This window comes from Panicum virgatum, chromosome 5N, assembly GCF_016808335.1.
Source record: "Panicum virgatum strain AP13 chromosome 5N, P.virgatum_v5, whole genome shotgun sequence".
NCBI classification, from domain to species: Eukaryota; Viridiplantae; Streptophyta; class Magnoliopsida; order Poales; family Poaceae; genus Panicum; species Panicum virgatum.
In genome coordinates, this window is record NC_053149.1 from 71,218,219 (window position 1) to 71,226,546 (window position 8,328).

Sequence of the window (8,328 nt, forward strand, 5' to 3'; positions counted from 1 at the left end):
AAGAAAACAACATCGATGCTCATCCTCACATCAAGCACCTCGCCAAAAAGGTTATTGTCTATGTTCTCTTGTTTTAAACTTTTATTAATTCGGGCAAAAATCAGCAAAGCTTTAGCTCTAGTGTTTCAAATACTTGTTTTGCTCTATCTCATCGTCAGCTGACATAGCAAAGTATTTTAAACAGATGGTGGCAGAATGCTGTGGCTTGCCCAGCGCCCTATGTGCTCTCGGTCGAGCCATGTCAACCAAGACAGACGTCAAGGAATGGAGGTATGCCTATGATATGCTCAAGAGGAAGCGGTCACCGGTCAGCGAGATCCAAGAGATCGATGATGAAGGCCATTCTCATCTGTATCATTTAGAAGAAAAATTGCAGGACCTTTTCTTTTAGCCGCCTCTTTATGGCCTCAATACAGGGGCAAATCTGTACATGCTTTCAAAAGCAATCTGGATCTCAGAGTAGTCATAGAGTACAAAACAATATCATCTTGATGACACGCACCATCTTGTAACGGAAAGATGGTTTCCAGTTCTGATGATTATTACTATCGTACAATGTACAAGATTGGTCGCCAACAACTGCTTGTATGTATCACCCGCTACGATTAGCAGCGATAAAAGTCAGTTGGGGGTGGATTTCCTACTATTTCAGATGTGCCCTGCATTTCTTCTTTACACAGGTGCCGAATGCTAGATGCATATTTACTGTTCAGATGTATTTGAAACAGCCGCGTAGTTGCAGTCCACGTTAACTGCACTCCTATCCTTGGAATAGCTCTCTCTCACTGTAACCCAATTGACCTTCCATTTATTGAGCAAGCTTACCCTGCATGTCAGAAAATTTTATGAGTCGCATTGCCACACAGATGCAGGTCTCATCTATATCCATGGCGTACTCAATGTAGCGAGTTGTTACCAGTCATATGAGAGCAACACAAGATGAACATGTACTAAACAATGTTGTTTTTAAACAAGCAGTAGGAGCCCACCTTTCTGGTTCAATAGTCCGTTTAGCTAGCATTAGAGCCAAGAAAACTGGTACCATTGCAGCACATAGATGCTTAAGAGAATGACCACTAACAATTTGATGAGTCCACTTATAGATAGGTTTGTCAGCAGCCTCTTCAACTTTGGCAAGGAGGTAAAATCCTGAAATTATTTGACAAATCAGAAGAAATAGAAAACCCAGTCTGCGTATGAAACTTATGTTGAAATCCCTAGCAGCCACCAATGCAGATCTCTGTTTAGAACATACATCACAATGACATTGAGCAACAATCTCACAAACCTGCTGCCCACAACCAGTAGCTTGAATGTGTATACATCGGTGGAATTACTATAGCCATTACAGGTATAGCAATGCATGGAACAAACTGAACTACTGCATACGGGCGAAGATCATCAAAGTAACTGCATAGAGTAAAGATAGTAAAAATGGAGGGATTGAAAGCAAATTGGAAATATTCTGAAGGGAAAAATATTTGAACACTCGAGATAACTTGCCTCCAATAAAGGATGCTCAGGGCACCAGCAATCACAAGTGGTGCTAGGGACTTTGCTCCTGCTCTTTCATCAACCCTTTCGATGATGAAAATGGCCATGATCGAGGTGAAAGCAATCGTCATCTGGACAAACAAGGTAATATGCCAACATTCACCACATTAGAAATTTACAGAACGTAAGTAAGGACAGAGGTTGTGCAATGATGCCCATTTAGTCTCCGCACTAGGAAATTATGTAAACACAAGTCTACAGGGGAATATCAGCTATGAGATCCTAGTTTAAGTCAGGGACATGATGTTTCTGTTATTTCTTTGCTAAATCCCCTTGATTCTCCTACATTAATGTTGAATCGACATTGTGGTGCTCTTTAGTAATGAAAACAGGTATAAACTACGGGGGTCTATGAGATCCATGCCATATTATATACAGTAAAACCAACAAAAGCTCACCGGCAATCTGTCCCAAACTAGGGTGGCATCATTCGGGTTGAGATGGTAATAGGAAGAACCAAAAGCAACAGCGGTGACACCAGCAAAGAACAGCGTCCAACTCCAGAGCTCCCCCTGTGAGCTGCGAGCAGAATTTACCATCAGAATGCTTAAAATCTTAAATAGGATGAGAAGAAGGAACAGACTTGTATTGTATGAGCGTCCATTGAGCACCTGAGCCTGAAGTAATCTTTATAATGGCACAGGATGAGGCCTGTGACACCCACAAAAAAGAAGGGGATGTTTGAAATCACATTCAACGTGTTGGGGATACCTGCAAAATTAGAAGAGGCTCGTTACCAGCAAGACTAGTAGTTTGTCCCCCGTTTATGAATCGAAGAAACAAGCGGCAAAAGTGGTCGGTCGCACTGGGAATTCCTAGGTAGGCTTGTATAGTAAGGCCAGAGAGCAGAGGGAGAGCGGCGATTGAGGCGCGGCGCGGGGGTGTCCGTCAAAGCTGAAGCTTGGGTGGGTACCTACCTAGGAAGAGGGTGCGCTGGTCGGCGAAGTCGTGGTAGTCCTCGTTCTGCGGGATGGCGGGCGTGACGAGCATGAGGACGACGAAGATGACGGCCGCCACCGCCCAGGCCAGCCACTTGTTCCTCCTGCTGGTGTCCATGGCGGCGCCTCTGCTTGGCTGGTGCGCGGGTGGGTGGATCGGGGGAGGCCTCGCCGGCGGCGCGTCGGGGGCGCGCGGATCGGCGACTCGGCGTGGGGATTTGGATGGAATTCCTTTTTTCTTGTTTGGGTGGATTTGGGTTGCTTGCTTGGCACCTGCTCTTTGCGGAAGTCGTCGGTACTATTCTTCAGCTTCCTTCCCTCATCAAGCACTTTTTCTTGTTGATTTTTCTTTCCAAAAATGCATAGCTTCCAAAAACAATGCAATTCGAGTCAAACAATTTTAAACTTGACCAAATTGATACAAAGTAACATCAATATTTATATTATAAAATAAGTACTAGAACAATCATATGATATATTTTTATACTAAATCTATTCGGAGCTACAAATGTAAATAATTTTTATACAAATTTGGTTAAATTTGAAATTATTTCAAAATTATTTGATTTGGAAAGCGAGAGTTGTATTTTTTTGGGGATGGAGGGAGTACTGTGCTAGTAAAATCTTAGGACGCGTTCAAGTGTTGCTATTCAGTCCAATTGAGTTTATCTGAGTCACATCGCTTGGTTCATTTCGCACAAAATATAAGGCCATGTTTAGTTCCCAATCTTTTTCCTACAATATCCACCACATCAAATTTTTAAATATATGTATGGAGTATTAAATGTAGTTGAAAAAATAGCTAATTACACAATTTTAACTGATTAGCACGAGACGAATTTTTTTAAACCTAATTAGTCCATAATTGAATACTAATTGTCAAATAACAATGAAAGTGCTACAGTACTAAAATCCAAACTTTTCAAACTAAACACAGTCTAAGTATTGCTTTCTGCTTAAAATCGAAGAGGGGAGGGGGTGGTTTGTGAGGTGAGTTTTTTTTTTGTGAGGTGAGTTTGAACAGAAGTCGAATCCAAGCAAATTACAACCCGACCACAACTACCACAACTACAAAGGTTTGGTTCTGGTTGCAGTTGGGCTGAAGAAAATACTGTAAGAAAGAGTCCAATAACGAACAGGAGCAGTGTTGCAACGAGTCTCTTGCTCTGCTTTCCTGCCGCGGACCAACACAACTCCATCGTCTCTTGTCTTGCTCTCCGGACCGGACCGACGCTTCATATAATCCAACGACACAAGGTCCTGCTCGATCAAGTGCCCTCGCCGCGCCTGCTTTCCTCGCTCTCAACGCCGTCTCGCCGTGTCCCTCCAACAACAGTACACTCGACACGATGTCGTCCACGTTCAACGGCGACGAGCTCGCCCCCTTTCTGGGCTTCATCGGCGCCGCCTCCGCGCTCGTCTTCTCCTGTAAGTAACCACGCACGCATTGCTGCTGACTGCTTGGTTATTGGTGATTCCCCTTTGCTGCTGGATCTGCTGACGCATGCATGCATATTGCAGGCATGGGCGCGGCGTACGGCACGGCCAAGAGCGGCGTCGGGGTGGCGCACATGGGCGTCATGCGCCCGGAGCTGGTCACCAAGTCCATCGTCCCCGTCGTCATGGCCGGCGTCCTCGGCATCTACGGCCTCATCGTCGCCGTCATGGTCACCTCCGCCATCAACCCCCTCGCCAAGCCCTACTACCTCTTCGACGGCTACGTGCACCTCGCCTCCGGACTCTCCTGCGGCATCTCCTGCCTCGCCTCCGGCATGGCCATCGGCATCGTCGGCGACGCCGGAGTCAGGGCCAACGCGCAGCAGCCCAAGCTGTTCGTCGGCATGATCCTCATCCTCATCTTCGCCGAAGCTCTCGGACTCTACGGTCTCATCGTTGGAATCCTACTCTCCTCGCGCGCCGGCCAATCTCGTGCAAATTAGACGACTACTATACTCCGAATGCATGCATCTTGACAAGTCTCCCTTTATTTAAGACTCGGTTATTATTATCATCAATTTTATTCAAAGGATAGTATGCACTAGCTAGACGATTTGTTTTCCGTTTTCTATTTTCTTTCCTAGCTTCTATTATCAAACAATCCGATCCATTGAGTATTTTTGGATCAAGTAAAGTGTATAAATATACTTAATAAAATAGGAAGAAAACAAAGATGATATATGTTAACAATTGGAGGAAGAAGAAAATAAGGACGAGAAGGGGTCTGTAGCGTGGTAGTTGCAAAAGCCGTGGTAGCACCTCAAATTCTATGTTCTGACTTATACAAACTTCGGCTTCACATATTTGCACAAATCGAAATAATGGTGAAGCTTAGGGGATTAGTACAAAATTTTAAACTAAAGAGGATTGGAGGTGCAACTAAAGATCACCAATTAACACCCCAGTGAAGCTGTTTTAGAAAACAAATCAGGCTGTAGATTTTGTCCGAGAAAAGCAATCAACGCGGCCCAACACACAAGACGGGCCGGAACTGAAGAAGCGAACCATAGGCCCAGGCCCATTCCGCCGCAACCCCGCGATTCCGACTAGTGTTCCGTTCGCATGGCTGGATCTGGAATTTTTTAATTTTTATATTTTTTTTCGTTTTTTCAAAAATATATGTCGATTTTTTTTTACAAATTTGTCACCGTGCCGGATGAACCGGCGGAAGGAGCTACCGTCGAGATACAGCCGGCTATAGCCGCACTGTAGATGCAATGTAGCTGACTGTTAACATTTCGCCGTTTGAAACGGCGATAGGTCCTCTGCCATTTTTTTCTAATTATCTTTTTTGGTTCCCTGTCCTCTAATTATTTTAATTACGCTTAGATATATTTCAAAAAGATAGTAGAGCAAGCAGAGCTTATGAAAATACTTTTTGTAAACTACTACAAATTAGATTTAACTCTAATAAAATGTGAAAATATATTTTCATGAGATATTTTTATGAGCTCCAATTACGATTTCGATGTCCTATCAGCTTGCATCGGATTCTTCTGCACCCCCCACTCGTTCACTGTGTGTGCATGTACTCATACGTCAATTGACAGCTGTGCGCTTTTCAGGTTGCGTGAACCATGCCTATAGACCAAATATTTCCATTTATAAATAGGGACATCACCCCATCTCATACGAAATCACTAGATATCTCCGCACTACCACCATGTCTTTCACTGGTTCTACCTACATTCCGTGGAACAAGATTAGAGAACATGTGCCTCAAGGAGTGCACGTTCCAATGTGCTTCTACGGTTCGTTGTGCAAGCTGATGGAGTCCAATGTTTTGGGCGATGACTTCGGCAAGAGGTTCTTCATGACAATTACGAGTACGACCCGCCAAAGCGCTACGGCAAGGACAAACCAAAGGTATCGCCTCGCACTATCTCTGTCACAGCGTACCGGTTCCTAAAGTACTCGCAAGTGCGATACAAGAAGAACTCCACGATCCCAACAAGTGGCAGTGATCTGACACCACGCAGCACCCAATTGTACACCTCAGCTAGGTTCGTAGTCATTAAACCATACCAAGCATCTCCTTCATCAAATAGTAAAGCCCATTTTCTCTTTGGGCTCATGCTCAATCCACTCCGAGAATGTCTTAATTGCCCTTCTCCTTTTGCGCCTGACATTCGGACCGTCCAAGCCGACGTCTTCAAGTGAGACCTGGTCGTCCTCCTCTGTATTGATAGGTCTTTTCGAAAACTCCGTTGTCTGCTTCTTTGTCGGCTCATCTAATTTTTTCCACAGCAAGTTGAATTTTCTTTCCTGATTCTGGCTGCATAACCGCTTGAACAGCTTCATAAGGGTTTTGTTCTTGAATTGGCTATGAAAGTTTGCCCCCATATGCCTCATGCACCACCTACTCTTTAGGTCCGGCCATAGTACAGACCTACGATGCTCAGTACTACCATTCTGTATGTCATCAATTGCTTGTAAGATACCCTTGTGCCTGTCATGAATCAAACACACGTTCTCTATATCTTTCACAATCATCTGCTTCACCCTCTATAGAAACCAATACCAACTATCCCTTGATTTTTTCTCCACGAAGGCAATTGCCAAAGATAATAATTGCATGTTACCATCAACTGCAACATCTGTGAGGATTGTGCCTTTATACCTGTTGGAAATATGCCCTAGAGGCAATCATATTTTCTTGTATTCATGGTTAATAAAGTATTCCTTAAATATTCATGGATGACAACTTGCATTGATTAATGCTTATGTGAAGTATTTGTGAAACTCTTTACTTGTATGAATATTCTAAAGTGTTTCTAGTCGGAGTTCATGTGAGGACACACATGAATATTAGACTAGCACATGTATTAGTTGATTGATTACGTTTCACAAGTCATGGACATGGTGATGTCAAACTAATAATGTGGGCTCATGTGAGACATGAGATTGAACTGACCCAACACGAGATGATGACTTCTCATTGCACAATACGTACGCTGTGTCCTAAGACCTGAGATCGTCGTATGTACTCAAGATGTGAACCGACTTACTTAGGTGCCATCAAACGCTGCACCGTAACAGAGTAGTCATAAAGGTGGCTTTCGGGTCTGTCAAGAAGCATGCTATGAGACATAGTCGGTCAAGATGAGATTTGCTCCTCTCTACAAGAGTGAGATATCTCTGGGCCCCTCGAGTGATTTGGATCAGGAAATGCATGGCCATGCTGGGGTTAAGAGTTAACCAAGGATTCCGAATCACAGGATCGAGAAAGAGTGGTTGGCTTTAAGCTAGACCAAATATCGTGAGGCAAAGGGAACATCATGTATATGATATTGTGGCGGCTCGTCTGATATGATCTTTATGTGCGCATAGGAGTTGATATGTCTTGCTAGAGGCCACTGTCTACTATTGGGCCGAGTAAGAGTACTCAGGCCATGTCTATTCGCATGTGAGCACATAGGGTCACACACTTAAGGGAAAGAAGCCTGATAAGGATGAGATCCGAATTAGACTGGGCTTAGGTGCAATAATGGGCCATTTAGGCCCAAAAGGGGCACCCAAGGTGGGGCCCAAAGCAGCCCACATAAGGGGCTATATAAACAGAGGAGGGGCGCCTAAAAATCCTAACCCCTCCTGTGCGCCAAGCCTGAGGTCGTCTTCGCGGACCTAGCAGTCCGGATCGTAACGTTTCTTCCCGTACGTGTGGATACCTTGGAGGTGCCGCATCTGCTGCACAAGGACGAGCCGCACGTGAGGAGGTTCACGCAACTGCATTGCCCGCTTCCATCTGCACTACACCGACGCACTACAGAAGTTCCGCAACTGCGCGTCTAGTGGTAATCCCGTGATCTATAACTGCAGTAATCCTTGTTTATGTGATAGAAAATTTTTGTTTTTGCTACCCCATATTCCTACAATACCTTCCTGTCAAAAATGTCTCATCTATGCAAATGACAGGCCGGCAGTGCAGAAACGCCTCAATGCAAGCCTCCAAGGCCAAGAACGACCGTTGCAGTACCTGCTTCCCGGGCTTCTGGGCATATGGATACGTTTTCAAGTCGTAGTAGCTTCCAGGATTTCTAAGATATATGGTCTGCAGCAGTGCCGGCATATTATGATACGAAGTTTCATACATCCCCCACATCATCTCCAGCACTTTCTGCTTCGCTCCGTAAGCTTTGTTGTAGCTAATTTTATATTTAATCTCCTCCTCAACAGCACAAATAATTGACTTCGGTTCATAACTAGGATTGTCCACGATCAAATGGTACATGTAGTTAGCTATGAAACCGGCACTGAGGTTGCGGTGCTGTGGTTCTAATTGCTCAAGCAGGCATGTGTGCTCCACAATTTTTCTGATCTCCCAGAAATCCTGCCACTT

General features: G+C 44.5%; 2 protein-coding genes across 2 annotated transcripts; one reads left to right on the forward strand and one right to left on the reverse strand.

Moving 5' to 3' along the window:
• Positions 1–357: 357 nt before the first annotated feature.
• Positions 358–2,797, reverse strand: LOC120675749. The gene is made up of 7 exons (XM_039956957.1): positions 2,472–2,797; positions 2,166–2,265; positions 1,953–2,073; positions 1,504–1,625; positions 1,289–1,410; positions 990–1,149; positions 358–826 (listed from the first exon to the last, which is right to left on the reverse strand). Exons 1-7 carry the CDS (start codon positions 2,608–2,610, stop codon positions 703–705), a joined length of 888 nt encoding a protein of 295 aa, XP_039812891.1. The 5' UTR covers positions 2,611–2,797; the 3' UTR covers positions 358–702.
• A 1,023-nt stretch (positions 2,798–3,820) lies between these two features.
• LOC120675750 (V-type proton ATPase 16 kDa proteolipid subunit-like) lies at positions 3,821–4,432 on the forward strand. The gene is made up of 2 exons (XM_039956958.1): positions 3,821–3,920; positions 4,014–4,432. The coding sequence occupies exons 1-2, from the start codon at positions 3,842–3,844 to the stop codon at positions 4,430–4,432; spliced, it is 498 nt and encodes a 165-aa protein (XP_039812892.1). The 5' UTR covers positions 3,821–3,841.
• Positions 4,433–8,328: the final 3,896 nt, after the last annotated feature.